Source organism: Juglans microcarpa x Juglans regia, chromosome 6S (genome assembly GCF_004785595.1).
Source record: "Juglans microcarpa x Juglans regia isolate MS1-56 chromosome 6S, Jm3101_v1.0, whole genome shotgun sequence".
NCBI classification, from domain to species: domain Eukaryota; kingdom Viridiplantae; phylum Streptophyta; class Magnoliopsida; order Fagales; family Juglandaceae; genus Juglans; species Juglans microcarpa x Juglans regia.
In genome coordinates, this window is record NC_054605.1 from 13,429,487 (window position 1) to 13,445,567 (window position 16,081).

At 36.2% G+C, this 16,081-nt stretch overlaps 4 protein-coding genes across 6 annotated transcripts in view; 2 read left to right on the forward strand and 2 right to left on the reverse strand.

Moving 5' to 3' along the window:
- The window catches only part of LOC121237886 (putative callose synthase 8), a 36,163-nt gene extending 32,728 nt beyond the window's left edge, over window positions 1-3,435 (forward strand). The window contains exons 40-41 of the mRNA XM_041134807.1: window positions 2,723-2,908; window positions 2,999-3,435. Coding sequence (XP_040990741.1) covers window positions 2,723-2,908; window positions 2,999-3,229 — 417 coding nt within the window. The 3' untranslated portion in view covers window positions 3,230-3,435. The remainder of the gene's footprint in view (window positions 1-2,722; window positions 2,909-2,998) is intronic.
- On the reverse strand, window positions 259-2,215 carry LOC121237889. 2 transcript variants are annotated; one of them, XM_041134812.1, is made up of 3 exons: window positions 1,607-2,215; window positions 883-1,294; window positions 259-562 (listed from the first exon to the last, which is right to left on the reverse strand). In XM_041134812.1, exons 1-3 carry the CDS (start codon window positions 1,655-1,657, stop codon window positions 525-527), a joined length of 501 nt encoding a protein of 166 aa, XP_040990746.1. In that variant the 5' UTR covers window positions 1,658-2,215; the 3' UTR covers window positions 259-524. The 2 variants fall into 2 exon arrangements, with proteins under 2 accessions (XP_040990746.1, XP_040990745.1); XM_041134811.1 differs by having other exon boundaries at window positions 883-2,215.
- Window positions 3,436-4,449: 1,014 nt separating the features above from the next.
- Window positions 4,450-6,062, forward strand: LOC121237888 (pentatricopeptide repeat-containing protein At3g14580, mitochondrial). Its single transcript, XM_041134810.1, has one exon. It carries the CDS (start codon window positions 4,526-4,528, stop codon window positions 5,789-5,791), a length of 1,266 nt encoding a protein of 421 aa, XP_040990744.1. The 5' UTR covers window positions 4,450-4,525; the 3' UTR covers window positions 5,792-6,062.
- Window positions 6,063-6,423: 361 nt separating this feature from the next.
- On the reverse strand, window positions 6,424-14,372 carry LOC121237887 (C2 domain-containing protein At1g53590-like). 2 transcript variants are annotated; one of them, XM_041134808.1, is made up of 12 exons: window positions 13,665-14,372; window positions 13,303-13,377; window positions 12,784-12,927; window positions 12,048-12,143; window positions 11,842-11,973; window positions 10,612-10,764; window positions 10,262-10,303; window positions 10,021-10,069; window positions 8,657-8,749; window positions 8,355-8,538; window positions 7,915-8,038; window positions 6,424-7,821 (listed from the first exon to the last, which is right to left on the reverse strand). In XM_041134808.1, exons 1-12 carry the CDS (start codon window positions 13,779-13,781, stop codon window positions 6,694-6,696), a joined length of 2,337 nt encoding a protein of 778 aa, XP_040990742.1. In that variant the 5' UTR covers window positions 13,782-14,372; the 3' UTR covers window positions 6,424-6,693. The 2 variants fall into 2 exon arrangements, with proteins under 2 accessions (XP_040990742.1, XP_040990743.1); XM_041134809.1 differs by having other exon boundaries at window positions 6,424-7,797; window positions 13,665-14,368.
- Between the last annotated feature and the right edge of the window lie 1,709 nt (window positions 14,373-16,081).

A 16,081-nucleotide genomic window follows, 5' to 3' on the forward strand; every position in this document is an offset into this window, starting at 1 on the left:
GGGGGCCATGCCGTTGGAAATAAGCTTGAAATCGGTGATTGAAAAATTTCCCAACATTGTCCAAACGAAGAATTTGAATTTTGGCTGAGAATTGTGTCTGAATCATGACATGAAACAACTAAAAAATACTAAATACTTCATCTTTATGTTTCAGCTGGTAGAGCCATGTGATTTGAGCGCAATCATCGACAAAAATCACAAACCAACGATGACCAGAGGAGGTAGTTATCGGGGAGGGTCTCCACACATCAGAGTGTATTAAGGCAAAGGGAATATCACTTTTATTCAAACTCACTGGATAAGAAACTCTATGGCTCTTAGCTACAATGCAAGTATTACATTTAAAATCTTCTGTTTGTAAATTGGAAAACAAATCTGGAAAAAGATGCCGTAAATAACCAAACGATGGGTGCCCCAAGCGACGATGCCAGAGCCAAATCTGTCTCTCCTTATTGTTGACCTGATGGTGCATGCAATTTGCTGTTCCCGGGCTGAAGTCATTCATGTAATATAATCCCCCCCTCTTAGTACCACGCCCAATGATCTCCTTGCTGAGAATATCCTGAAGAAGACAAAAGGTAGGATATATTAATACCACACAATTGAGCTCTTCAGTAACCTGACTTATAGACATCAATTTATTTGATAAAGATGGTACAAGTAGAGTGTGAGATAATGAGAGAGAAGGTGATAGAGGCACAGTTCCAGCCCCTGTAACCGGATATGTAACCCCATTGGCATTAGCAATGCAGGTTCGCCATGGCGGAGTAGTATGGGAGAAGTCATTGGAATCAAAAGTCATGTGGTCCGTTGCCCCGGAGTCGATAATCCAGGTGCTATCATGATGAGAATTAGAGCTACAAAATGCTTGACCACAGTTACCTCGATCAGTGAGAGAAGTGGAGGGTTCTGCCAGGGGAATGAGAGATAATTGAGGCTCGGCAGTGACCACAACAGCTCTACCCGTGCCTTCCTCAATAGCAGCAGGATCTCGTTTCTTTCGTGCCTGTAATTCATGCCACCAATCTGGGTACCCATGGAGCTTGAAGCAAGTATCACGGGTATGTTTTGCATTGCCACAATGAGTACATTTCCCTCCATCAGATTGACCCTTAGGCCTGGCGGATGAGTTGGACTTCCCACCACTCAGGGAAAGTGACCCTGATTTCACCAGTGTTTGAAATTGTCTTGATTTAATTCCTTTAGTGGCCATAACGACACCACCAGAAGTAGCTTCTGCCCCAGATGCCATCACAGTTTGTCGAACATCCTCCCGTCGAACATGAGCGTAGGCCTGTTCAACCGTAGGGAAAGGTTTCAGCTGCAGCACATCACTCCGAGTGTTATCTAGTCGATCGTCCAACCCATCCAGGAAGGTGTAAACTCTATCCTCCTGTAGGATTGAGTTATATTTTTGTATATCTGCGGCACATCCCATTCGATTGGGGCGACGAAAATCAATTTCATGCCACAAACCTTGTAGATCATTATAGTATTTTTCAATGGATCCACCTGCTTGTCTCATGCGAGTCACACGACGCCGGAGATCATATACTTGCGAGGTGTCAATTCCATCAAAGTAAGTTATAGCAGCAGAATCCCAAACCTGTTTGGCCGTTGGGAAGCGAATGAAGTTCACAATCAAGGAAGAATCCATCGAGTTGATCAACCACCCCTTCACAATGGCATTCTCGGTTCGTCATTTTCGAAACGATGGGTCTTTTTCAGGAGGCTGGGGAGAGTCTCCATTGATATATCCCAGTTTGTCTTTGCCAGAGATAGACATCTCAACAACCTGGGACCATAAAGCATAGTTGGAACCATCCAACTTGATGCCGATTGGAACCATAGGAGAATCAGCAATCGATGATTGTGATGAGGTCTGGGCTCTGGCCAAGACTTCCGTCATCTTGGTCGTCAGGTCGTCAAGGATGGATTCGGTCGAGATGGTATGCTGTTGCGTCAATTCAATGGTGTCCTCCATGAACACGTTTTTGGTAAAGAATAAAGTGGAGCAGGAAATCGAAGACCATGCTCTGATACCATGTCAAACAGAGATTCTTTCAAATATTCCTTAGAACAGAGTACAATAATATATAGATGCAAGGAGGAATTTTAGGAAGCTATTCCCAGTTAGGAAGCTATTCCAAGCCTGTACATTATATACGGCTAAACTTACGGTTGACCCTTACAGTATGGAATTTACAATTAATTGGTTCCTATAATCTTGTTATTCTAATGACTCACGCCAACACACGTTACCTAATAACACTCTCTCTGAAGTTGGTCCTTCCTAGATCCCTGATTCTTGGTACTTTCTTTTGTACTCAAAGATACTATCTAGTTAGGGCGTGAATGTAATGATGATAGCATCATTCTACAGACCTGAATGTAATGCCGACAGCATCATTCTACAGACCTAATTTCAAACACTACCTGTCTAAACCAACTTACACTCCTTGTATATGTTCTCCTGCACACCAAGAGGAAGGAATCTAAGAAGAAGAACCATCAGCAAAGGAAAAAGAATTCATTAGATATTGACCTAGGAAAATGCTGTTACTATCCAGTCATTTTATTGTAAAATGATTCTTGACAACTTTTGGTTGACTACGAGAATTTTGCAACACGAGGTTTTAGGTTTACTTGTTTGCTTATACTAGTTGCTACAGCAGTGCATGATTTGCTCAAGTAAGTAACATAATCGGAACGTATTTTGCAGGCAGTTAATCTCGGTAGGCAACTGTTCAGTGCTAATTATCATCTGTGGTTTAGACTATTCAAAACATTCCTCTTCCTGGGCGTTCTAGCCATTATGATCACTCTTTCCATTGTCTGTGATCTATCCTTGATGGACTTAATCGTGTGCTGTCTCGCATTTTTGCCAACCGGATGGGGTCTGATCTTGGTAATTTTTTTTAAAAAATTTTATTATTATTTTGTAAGCTTGACATTAGTTCTTGGTTCCCTTGCAACTAATACTTTGTTGTTTGTTCAGATTGCACAAGCTGTGAGGCCTGCAATAAGGACTAGTGGATTGTGGTACTTCATCCGAGTACTTGCTAGAGCTTATGATTATGGAATGGGTGTTGTTCTTTTCGCACCCGTAGCTGTTTTGGCATGGCTCCCAATTATATCTGCCTTCCAGACTCGTTTCCTTTTCAACGAGGCATTCAATAGGCACTTGCAAATCCAACCAATTCTTGCAGGGAAAAAGAAGCAAAAATAATCATCGTATATACATATGTAACTATGATGAGTCTGTGTACATGTATGAAGTCAAGTTGATCATAGAAAAATACTGCATATATGATGCTGTATTGATTCATACCAGCTTTGCAATTGACATTATAGAAACACAAGTTTGATTCTTGTCAAAGAACTCGAGATGTACTTGAATTGTTTGTAATGATCAAATAAACAAAATAAGTGCTAGATGCTCCTTTAATTCCAGTACAATATTTAAGATGTTGGAGTTGAGCTTTTTTTACGTTTTTACCGGATCTTGTTCAGTTTTCCATAAAGCTCAGCAATGGAATTTGAAATTTGAGTAGTTTTAGACCCCGGATACTTAGAATATTTCAGTATATATATGTAAATAGGAATTAAATAGTTTGAGTTAAAATATTTTATTGGGTTTTGGAAAATGAAAGAGAAAAATTTGAATAAAAATATTATAAAATTTAAAAAAAAAATTTGAATATAACTTTTGAATATTATTTTTATTTTAGAATTTAAAAAATTTTATTATTTTTTGTATTTTGTTTCGGAGTTTAAAAAATTTGTAAAGATAAAAAAATTCAATATACTACACTACTATTTTATTTTCATCCCACTATATAAGATGTGACATATTTATCATTATTAAATAATTCTTTATTAAATGATTTTTTATCATCTAATAACGATAAATGTGTCAAATCTTATGAGATGAAAATGAGATGGAAATTTAATCTCCCAAGATTTTTTCTTTTTTCTTATTCATAATGAAGAGTGTTACAGTCACAAAAGAATTACAAAAAAATAATATTATAAATTGACGTGATTTCATGTAATCTGTTATTATTTTTATTTATTATTAAACATGTTATGTTATGATTATGGCATATTTAGGGTACGTTTGGAACCTAAACACATATCAACTCATCTCAATTTATTATTATAATTTTTTCAAATTTCAACATAAAATATAATAAACAATTCAACTTTTTTAAATTTTAAAATATTAAAAATATTAAAAATAATATTCTAATAATATTTTATCATCTCAAATCAACTTAATTTAAATCAATATCGAAACGCAACTTTAGTCAAATCGCGACAGTTTGTACTATAAAAAAAATTAAAATGATTATAAGATATAATTTAATTTAAAAAATAAATTTAAAAAATAAGTGGCGAAGAAGTGGAAATAAAGAGTTGAAATAACACGTGTCTGGAATTGAAACTCGTGTCTCGATGTGTCTGTTTAACAAATCAGGCTATCAGCAAGCACAACGAGAAAGAAATACGAGCGAAGTGGAGAATGGTTCCTCGTTCTTTGCTTTCCTTCAATACGACGAAGGCCCGCCATGCAATCTTTGCGTCTCTCCTTACCCGTCCAACAATCATCATCCGAACCCCATCATCTTCTACAATTCTTCTTCTTCCTTCTTCTTCTTCTTCTTCTTCCTTCTCTTCAATCTCTTCCTGTCCGGTTCCACCCCAAGATTCCCATACTCTCAATAGACTCAACCAGAAGGACTGGTTGGCGACAAACGAGGTTTTGAAATTCATCGAAGCCCTCGAAGACCCCAGCTCCGTGATCACTTTCTTGGACCGCTACGCAAAGCGAAAGGACTACAAACCCAATGAAGCTCTATACACTTTGGTCGTCAACAAACTAGCTCAGGCGAAAATGTTTGATGCCATTGAAGATGTCATGCACAGAATTAAAGCCCCAAAGCATCGTTGCCGCTTATCCGACGACTTCTTCTACAATGTTATTAGGGTTTACGGCAATGTGGCTGGTCGTGTAAGCAAAGCGATCGGTACCCTTTTTGATATGCCAAACTACAATTGCTGGCCTGCAGTGAGAACCTTTAATTTTGCCCTGAACTTGCTTGTTTCCGCTAAACAGTTCGATCTCGTCCACGAGGTGTACATGGGTGCTCCTAAGTTGGGCGTCGAGATTGACGCTTGTTGTCTTAATATACTCATTAAGGGGTTGTGCGAGTGTGGGAAATTGGAAGACGCGTTTTACGTGCTCGATGAATTTCCAAAGCAAAGGTGTAAGCCGAACGTGAGGACATTCTCAACTCTAATGCACGCGTTGTGTGAGCGTGGGAAGATAGAGGAAGCATTTGGGTTACTTGAGAGGATGGAAAAGGAGGGGATTTTTCCAGACACGATCACATTCAATATTCTGATTTCGGGGCTCAGGAAAGAAAGGAGAGTTGAAGAGGGGATGGAGCTTCTGGAGAGAATGAAGCACAAGGGTTGTTATCCGAATTCTGCGTCTTATCAAGAGGTATTGTATGGTTTACTAGATGGCAACAAGTTTGTCGATGCAAAGGAGTTCATGCATCGGATGATCTCAGCGGGTTTAAATCCAAGTTTTGAGTCTTACAAGTTAATAATTCGTGGGTTATCGAAGAAAAACCTTTTGGAGGATGTGGATTGGGCTTTGAAGCAGATGGTGCTCCAAGGTTTTGTACCAAAGATGGGGATGTGGAAGCGGATTCTCCGGAGCATGTTTCCAGTAAAGAGCAGATATGGAAGCATTTCTTGTGAAGAAATTTTAGAGAATTAGCTAACATGAAGCTGGGAAGATGATCTGTGGGGAGGGGACAGAAAGGAAAGATGTGCTCGCAGTGCTTTTCCCTGCACAGAATGGTACTGAAATACTTTACAGATGAGAAGAAGGTCAAGATCAGTTTGGCTGGTGATAGTTTGTCAGAATATTGAAACAGGTTGAGCATTACCCTCTCTCTCTTTCTCACTCTCCTTCTCAGTTCAAAGAGGAAGGTTCCAAATTTTTACCCTTTGACATGTCTCTCTAATCCAATTAAAATCATTAGACTTGCAAGTCTTGTTGTAATTTTAGCCGTTTGGATGATGAGTTGAGATGAGATGAGATGAAATGAAGTAAAATAATTTTAGATGAATTGAATAAAATATTGTTAAAATATTATTTTTTAATATTATTATTATTTTAAGATTTTAAAAAGTCAAATTATTTATTATATTTTGTTTGTAGGAATTTAAAAAAATTATAATAATGAGATGAGTTGAAATTACTTCTCAATCCAAACAGAGTTTAAAATGTTATAAAGACATAAAAAGATCAAAACACAAATTCTTTTCGTATTTAGCTATAACGCCATGGGATTCACATCAATGGGTTGTGTCTTACACGACAATAACCAGACTTGCAAATAAATATTTTTCTTTTAAAAGATATATTCTATATATCATCACAATGTGAGTTTACATTTTACAAGGAATTTACAAAGTAAATGCTTATACAAAAGCTTACTTTACACACTCTCCACGGAATTTACATAATATTATCAAAATTCCCCCTCCGGCTTCCTACCATTCCCATTGTAAGCAAGAAGGACAAAAAATAACGAGGATGTTCCAGGATTCACCAAGCCTAGAGAATGAATCAACATGTTGACTTAAGAGAGTAATCATAAATTTCGGAAGTCATTAAATTCTTCCTATTCCACCACCATGAGATAACTCCGAGCTGCCTTTTAAACAGTCTAGGCAAAATGCTATCTTGTCTCCTTCCAAATCCACTCCAGCAAGCTTGGGTTGTAAGGACTCTTCCACCCCATCATCACGTTGGTCATGGCTGTCAGGCTTGTCATCCTTCTTTTCCAAGTCCTCAACACTTTTATTTTCATTAGGGCCTTCAATTCCCATTAATGCATCATCTTCATTTGAATACGTCTGAACCACAAGTTCCTCGGTGTCTGAGGGATAAAAAACGCAGCCAGAGGATGTTGCCTCTGGAATTGATGAAATCCTTTTGACTCCTGGGGAAGAACAGGATTCATCCTCAGAATGGTCGGACTCCACCGCTGTGATTTCTCTTTCTGTCCCTACCGATGCATCACCTCGAGAGTTTTTCGATCCTTCCCGGGAAATTACATGTTTTATGCCACGAGCAGATTTCCCAGCATGTCTTAAAATACTCTTTGCCATACCTTTCATGTTTCCTTTCCTTGGGCTTTCCGAACCACTCTCTTTGGGACTTGTTGCATTCTCTTCCTCGAGATTCTTACCAGATGCATTTCTACTACTGTTGCCTTCCATAACAAACTTCACACCAATCTCCTTCGAGTTGACTGCCCGAAGATTAACATGTGGAGATTGAATAGCCACCCCGGAGCTGCCCGTTTGATCCTCCTTTCTGGGAGTCCTGTGAAATACTGAACCTATCTTCCTTAAGCCTCTCTGAACCGATTTCAATGGACTCTTATCATCAGGATTTTCATCAGTGCTACTGGTATCGGTGTTAAGGGATCCAGATGCTGATGCATTAAAGCTGTTCATGGAACCATTCAGCTCGCTGTGAATTTTAGTATCAATGCGTCGACTCTTTCCTTTTCTAGGCTCCCATCTTTGTGAAATTTCACTTCCCGGGTGATGGACCCATATCCCAGTTTCTGTTTGACCATCTATATCAATGGGCTCAAAATTATCTGGCACTCTTGGAGACTTTAATGATGATACAGATGAGAAAGAACCTTTAAGGTCAGTAGTCTCAGCAAAGGAGTTTCTTTTATCTTCCATGCTCAACGTTTCCTGGTTACATGGATGGTTATCCCCCTGTTATATTTTGGTTACAAATTCTTCTTTTAAACCCCCATATTTTTCCTAATTACCTTCAGTAAAACCAAAAAGAAAAAAAGGAAAAGGTACCTTTTTATTGTCTTCAAGCACAGTAATTGCCAGATGCAACCTCCCCATTTTAATATTCTGAAGAGTAAACCATACATCATGCCTCTGGCCATCCCTAAGATCACTGATGTTCACAGAACAGCCCCTGTGATAGCAGTAAGGGTCAGTATGTACTGTAAATATTACAGCTTTTGCAGAATGAATTGTGGGATATTGACGAAAACAGAATTTACAGGGAAAAAAAAATGATTCATAAAGAAGACTAAGCTACCTGTAAAGAAAGGAAAAGAATAAAAAATATTGGTGCTTATTCCCAAAAATGAAAAACAGTTGCTTAGGGAGCATACCCAAGGCCTTGGCCAGTGGCCTGGTTAGCAACAGCCAGCCTCCAAAATGGAGGTACGGAGTTCGAAACCCCTCTCCTCCAAATCTAATAAAAAAAAAAAAAAAAGGGAGCATACCCAAGTGTGTCATCAACAAAATAGTCCTTGTCACGAACTTCAATACAAAGCATATTGGCTGATTCCCATGTAAAAATGGGGATCTTAAATTCCTCGTGCCATTTTGGAGCCAGAGTTTTCTTCTGAATCTTAGTCCTGAATCTGTAAGTCCCCAATTGACCTTTTACGTATGGATCAGCCAATCCTGAAAAATACCTCCATTTATTACACCCAAATTCTCAATACTGCCGGTGTTGCAGAAAAATAAGACAAGCGTACCAATGAAGTAAAGTTAATCCTAGCAAAAAAAAAATGGAACTAACCATTTGGATCTGATGGCTTCATGTCAGATCCTTCAATAACTTCTACTTTAGCATAAGCAACAGGCTCCTTCTCATCCACTGAGAACCAACTTTCTGCATAAATGATAACTTATGAACATTCAAAATATATGAGCAAAGAAATAGAGAAGGATATGGCATTGCAAAACTATGGTCATACAGAATAAGTTGACCAATATTACTAAAACACAAAATATAAACAAACCAAACCAGAGCAATTAGGGACTACACATTATATACGGCTGCTATGGATTCTAGGGGGGGAGCTTATAACCAAAGGTGATTAAAAATGCATGAGAAACAGAAGCCAACAACAACTTCCTCTGAACCATATGAAGTGTGATTAGAATAACTTTTTCTTTCAAAAGAAAAGTTCTACATACCACAATATCATCCTACTTTTATCCCACCATGATGAGATGGCATTATCCACTGACCTTTGAAGTTTTCTTTTAAAAAAGGTTGATCCGAGGGTGATAAAATGTGTCACATTTTACCTAATGGGATAAAAGTGGAATGAAAATGTGGTAAGTAGTACTACTCCTTTCAAAAAGCGAAGATGATACATATCATCAAGATATAAACTTCTTTTCAAAGACATGCCCTGCCAAAGAATTTAGAATAACTTGAACATTTCAGTTCAGCTCAAAGGTGTAAATTAGTTTGGGAACATAAGTGTTCTCAGCTATTCTCAGATATTTCCTTCTCAAACATCACTCAAATACAAAACACTTTTCAATTTCAAATATTCAAATTTTTCATCTAATCAGTACCTAATCATTACAACTTTTTCAAACAAAACACAAAAAACAATTCAACTTTTTCAAACCATTTCGCTACTATTCACAAACCATTTCACTACTATTCACAGATATTCTAAGATATTCAGTGTCCAAACGAGCCTTGCTCAAGCTCAAGATTACTCCAATTCCTACTTTTAGACAACTATCTCCCCTAGAGAAGTTTGCATTTCTCAAGTGATGCACAAGTTTATTTAAACTCATAAAAGCACCACATGCTTATGTAAAGGGTGCTTCTTGTATTAAATCCCTGTATTTGTAAACTTTCATCTATTTTGGGACAAAGAAATTTTTACTGATTACGATGCAATACAAATGGATGCAAGTTCAAATACTGTCAGATGCCCTACTTAAATTTCATAAAGTTGTTTGCTGCCAATTTGTACTGGTAATGGAATTCTACAATTACGTTACTCTTGATTAACAAACAAGAATGTTAAAAGTTATGAAGTTCTATTATAATGATGGCAATAATGATATTCATGGAGGGTAACTTCCGAAATCACGTGCTAAGCTAAACCGAAATATACTTGTCAGGCAAAATACCTGACTGTGGCGAAGCAAATTTCTCCATGTCAACAACCAGCATATTAGGCTGCCAAGATTGCCAGCGTTTAAATTGATAGTAATTCCCAAAAAAATGTCTTGACAGAAGATGAAACTATTAACGACTGAGTTCTGAAAAGCTAATGCTGTTTATCCGTAATATGTCTCACTGGGGTTGTGAAAATAGGAAACAATACAGAGTAACTGCCAAAAAATGGAGCATCAAAGCCAAGTGTTTAACCTCAACAAGTGTCTGCTCAAAGGCAAGGGACAGAAGTTTATCCTGATCACAAAAAAGAAAAACTACAAAAACTTAGATAAAGAATGAGAAAATAAGCAAGGTAAAAAATATATATATTAAAAATGAGAAATGATAGTTGCAGTCGTGAGTGTGCAAGCGCCGCGCAATCACTTTGAAAAAAATGAATAAATACGGGACTCACAGGGAAAAAATATTAATTTTTTAATAGTAGACTCCACTCTTTTTCAAAGCGACTACACAGTATTTGCGCACTCCACGACTGTATGTAGCATTACTCATTAAAAATGGAAGGTCGATCATTTATTCGGTAAATTTTGATATAAACTTACTAGCCATCCAGCAATCCCTGGAATTTCTGTAACATCAAGACCATGAGTAAAGATAGGCTTGACGGTCATCTGAAAATACGGAGGCTCAGCAAAGCACACCCGCAAACGGCCAATGAAAGGCCACTTGTGAAGGAACTTCACCCCAATTAAGACCTACACAAGAAAGAAGAGCATATCAAGGTGCAATACCAAGAGTGGAAAATCATTTGATCTGGTTGCCTATGGGCACAGATCAACAGTTAAAACTGCATGACAGAGAACCTCAATATGTCTTCTTCTGAATTCTAAAAGACTACAGTTTCCACATCTCAATCACTATTGATGAAAGAACAACACCCCCAAATCACACACACGCACAAATGAACTGCTTCAAACAATGCACACAAATTATTTGAGCCTAAACAGATGACCAAAAAATCCTGACTAGAAAATAAACTTAAATAGAGTAACAAATAATTACAATACGGTAACTTAATTTACAGTAATGTAGAACAACCAATGCAGCAATGCACTACCATATTTTCCGACACTCATCTTCCTGGATGGAGCCCCCCCCCCCCCCCCCCCCCCCCCCCCCCCCCCCCCCCCCCCCCCAAAAAAAAAAAAAAAAACCTCCCCAAATGTCAATAATGGAAATGTACGAGGAAAGCTGATAATCTGTTGCATCCATTAGGATTTAATGGATGTCATTACAAAGATACAATGGAATAGAAGAAACCATATAATAAAAATACTACCGATTATATTATCTCTTGAATACCATACACTGCAAACAATCCAATCCATTTTCAACTTCAGTACATTCCAAGTTCCATTGCCCAACCCCCCCCCCCCCCCAAAAAAAAAAAGGAACAGAAAATAATATATAAAAACACGACACACGCGGATATATATATATATATATATATTTCATTTGACTTCTGCCCCCCACTGCCCCACACCAAATTTTGGCTCTACTCAAGTTCAAGTAGGTAAATTGTGTATCATTGTACGTGCCTTCCTATATTCATGCATACAAACATGTAATTGAGATACGGTAAACATTAGTGTATCTATGCATGCATATACATATGCATTACATAAATTAGAAGTAGGATGTTGCTACTGAAATTATTCAACTCCGGTGACTAAAAATATGAAGGGTTATGCAAATCTTTTTTATAAGAAGGTTTATGTAAATATTACAATTACAATATGAACTGCTTCAAAGAGAAAAATCTAAGTCCATACCTTGCCTTCAACATGCATGCCTGTTATATGCAACTTTGCCCACATTCCGAATCCCAAACTTTTCCTTAGCTGCACAGCAATTATTGCACTCATATCATCAGCTGTGAGAAAGTTCATCCCCAGCTCCATAACCTGCAATTGGTTCACTGTATAATGTTAGTTTCGCTGAAACATTTAGCTGCAGGCACAATGATCAAGCTTACTACCAAGTGGTCATCATCAGAGGACTGATGGAGAACCCTCATTTCTGTGAACATAGGAGGGTTTCTTCCCAAGTACAGGTGCTGAGCCACCGCTTTCTTCTGCAAACATATTGTGAATTTTAAGGTGTTAGAGAAAACAATAATTGAAAGTGAAAATGAAAATGGTGGGAAGAGCTTTAGTCTCATTCTACCCTCTTGCTATCGTCTTTATGTAATATTTGGCGACTATACCCTCATGGGTTATAGTTGGTACAATTATATCCTATAGCATATATTAATACAGTCATCCCATAAATAACTGAGGGCACTAACAAAATCTCCAGAGTGACATGCTTTTCTAGGCATCACGAAATTCAAAGAATCGTCCATTTAAGAGAGCAATCAATTTAAAGTAATATATACATGCTCTGCAAACTACTCAAACCAGGTTACAAGCTGGGAATAACCATGCATCTAAAACCGAAGCCGATATGGATGCAATTTATAACCACAAGTTTCAGCAAGTTATAGGATAACTACATACATATATATATATATATCAAATTTAAGTAGTTCAGAATACTTAGGGACCAAAAGAAAATATAGCAATAAAGATTAATTGAGTGAAGGTGAAACCAAGCCACCCATCCATTCATGTTGAGTACACTATTGTCTAAAAGATGCACTTCGGACTAAACACAAAAGAATGAATGAAAAAGGAGGGATATCGGATATAGAACGGTGGGAAGATGCTACATACAGCAGTCCATGGTTTGTACTTCTCCAAGAACCATGGTATGATGGGCAAGAGAATCTTCTGTGAAGCAATCTGTTCCATACATATGGGCCAGATCCTTTCAACTGCATGGTTCAACCACCGCACCGTTTCAGAATCAGAAAGCACCTGAAAGGGGCAAAAAGTATTATAGTTACTAAGGAACATGTGCAGATAACCAGCCCCCCCCCCCCCCCCCCCCAGATAAAACACCAACATAAGAAATACAAAGGACATATTCTATAGCCCATTGCTGAAATTTAAATTTTGAAACTTCCATTATAGAAGTTTAATGGAGGTGGTTCTTATTTTTGTTTCCAATTAATTTTATACCAGGATCTTTATTGTACTATATTCCTGATTTTAATTTCAGGAAACCAGAACAACCTAATTCTTAAGGCTACGAAGTTTCGTTTTCTATCGTTACACCTACAATCACCCCAGTTTAAGAGTAAATGAAACGCCCAATAAGGCAGACAATCACGATCAGAAATGTAAAATTACCCTTCTCTGATCAGCTTGTTTTCTTTCTTCGAACTGTAATTTCCTCCGCATTCTTGTAATATACTGCTCCTGAACCTTTCAAAAAATAGGCAGAAAGGATCTTTTTTATTTGCATGTTTGGTAATCAACTGCAAACTCCTTCGAACCGCTATAAAATATACAGCAATCCAAAAACCGTAATAGCAATTTATAGGTTACTCTCAGTCTCCGCATAACAAAAATACAAACTACAACTATGAAACTTCTTTCCTTCTTCCAACTTCTTTCTTTACTTTGCGTTATGCAACAAAAAAGATACAAAAATGAGAAAAAAAAAAAAAAGTAAGCGAATGATGCACAAAACTGATAGATAGTGCAATTACCAAATAGAGATATATCAGAGACACAAAATAGGCGATCGGATGGCACCAATTGAACCAAGAAAACAACCAAAGGAATAGCAGCACCGACCCTACATGAAGCATTATGAACATCTCCATTATATGATATATCCGTCTGCTCTCCTCCTTCAATCCCAATTGGAACTGCTTCTTCTTCTTCTCCTCTTCCTGTTTTTGATCTATTCACAAACACTTTCAGTCCAATTCAAATCTACACACAGCCTCTCCAAGACACTTTCCACGATCAACAGACCATAGATCTCCAAAAACCCAAATCATTGATAAATCGAAATCGAGAAATCAAACGGAATAACTGTTTAAGTTAGTGGTCCAGAATCCAAATACCAAAGAAACGATCAAAAACCCAGAAAAGGTATTGGCATTGATACAATCAATTATAGTAACTAAATTGAACGCGGCTTATGTTGTATGTATATATTTATATACAAGTTAAGGAAATCAGAGAAGAGATCAAAAGAACTCGATGCATGAAATGGAGCAAGAACTCCTTAGATCTGCTACGGGAGCCAAGGGTCTGACTTTTTTTTCGGTTTAAGAAACGCAGCCGTTAGAGGGAAGCAACCGCCAACCAGGGGGAGAGACTAGAGAGAGAGAGAGAGAGAGAGAGAGAGGGAATAGATGTCTGAAGCGTGCAACATCGCTGTTTTTGAAGTTCGCACGTTTGCCGGCCATTTGTTTGCCACGTGTCTGTTGAATGTCCACGTCGACGGCTGCTCGGGTTCAGATTCTGTAGACGTCGACTGTATGCAGTGAAAAACGACAGTTTCATAACTTTGAACGGTTCAAATAAACTGGAATAAAATAACCACATTTGTTTAACAACCATAACAATACCTACTAAATAAAAAAATAAAAATAAATACCAGCATAAACAGACATTTTGTACTTATTTGATTCAGGTATAATTTGAGATTATATAAATTTTTTTTATAATAAGGTAGGTCACACTAATAAATAATAATTTTTTTAATTTCTTTTTAAGGTATAATTTATTTTTTATAAGAATTTATATGAAACTTGTCTATTTAAAATTTATACAAATCATTTTCCTTGATTTACAAATAATGTTATCTTTCTCTTTTATTATGCATATTTAATAATTAAAAATTATTTATTATATTTTATATATAAATTAATTATTTAATGTCACATAAAAAAATATTAAATTTTGTTATTTGATTAAAAATATATGTAATTATTTAATTAATAAATATATCAAGTTATTTTTATTCACTAAAGGTACTTCTAAAGTGGTGATGAGAACGTTCATTCATACTTCTACGCGGAATTTACAAAATGAAAAAGTATTCTTGCGAGTAAGTTTATGCACCAAATTATATATTGATATTGACATTAAGGTATCCGTTTAACGAAGCGGTATGAATTAAAGATTAAAATAATTTTTATGAGATTGAAAATCTTCTTACTCTCTTAAAAATCTTATTTTTTTATTTTTCTTTTCAATAAAAAAAATTATATAAACGTCGGTACATAATTTCGTGCGCGAACTCGTTTGTATAAAATCCATATATGAGTAATCTAAGTAGTACGAACGAACTTGTATGCATGAGTCCTATGTCATAAATTCGATTCTTCTTATGATCAAACTATGATTTAGACGGAAGGATTGTTGTGTTAAACTTCATTTAAAAAGTAAACTCATCTCAACTTATCATTATAATTTTTTTAAATTTTAATATAAAATATAATAAGCAATTCAACTTTTTTAAATCTCAAAATAATAATAATAATAATAAATAATATTTTAACAATATTTTATCATCTCAACTCAATTTAATATTTAAATACACTCTTATTCTCTCTAAAATTTAGTGTTCATGCGTAAGTTTTAAGAATTCTGTCGTAGAGTGATTCCTGTCATTAAAAAAAAATTACAAAACAAAAAGAGCTGATGATAAGAACCTTAAAATTTCCTACTCTTGGACTTTTACACGTTCTCCTTTTCGGCTCCGAATCAAATCAATCGAAATAGAATCATTGTCCGAAGTGAAGTTTTGCTGCCGGGGGTCCCAGAGTTTTGAATACGTTAAGGCACTATAAACAAATATTTTAATAGAGATATTTTTGGGTAGTTTCAATATAGGTTAATTAATTATATATAATTATATTTTAAAATAATATCAATACAAATCTTAAAAAATTAAAATATATTTATAAAATTTAATAATATTTTTAAGTTCTTAATTCAACTATTTAAAAAATAATCACTCATTTTCATCACGAAAAGAACAGTAAAGATTTAATTTTCAGTTCTATAAAAATTGGGAGATTAAAAAAAATTAAGAAAATTCAAAATAGTCTCAAATGTAAAAATTATGAAAATATATTAAAAATATAAAATTTCGGCCGATACACTA

What these genes read in the sequence shown, in the direction of transcription:
- LOC121237887 (XM_041134808.1), bottom strand. Translation starts at nt 13,781, where the DNA reads ATGGAGATGTTCATAATGCTTCATGTAGGGTCGGTGCTGCTATTCCTT. An exon ending in TTTGTTGATGACACACTTGG is followed by an intron (nt 8,039 to 8,354) that starts GTATGCTCCCTT and finishes CTGCTATCACAG; the next exon opens with GGGCTGTTCTGTGAACATCA. An exon ending in TGCTTGAAGACAATAAAAAG is followed by an intron (nt 7,822 to 7,914) that starts GTACCTTTTCCT and finishes AAAATATAACAG; the next exon opens with GGGGATAACCATCCATGTAA.
- LOC121237888 (XM_041134810.1), top strand. Translation starts at nt 4,526, where the DNA reads ATGGTTCCTCGTTCTTTGCTTTCCTTCAATACGACGAAGGCCCGCCAT.
- LOC121237889 (XM_041134811.1), bottom strand. Translation starts at nt 1,657, where the DNA reads ATGGATTCTTCCTTGATTGTGAACTTCATTCGCTTCCCAACGGCCAAA. An exon ending in CACTTCTCTCACTGATCGAG is followed by an intron (nt 563 to 882) that starts GTAACTGTGGTC and finishes TGTCTTCTTCAG; the next exon opens with GATATTCTCAGCAAGGAGAT.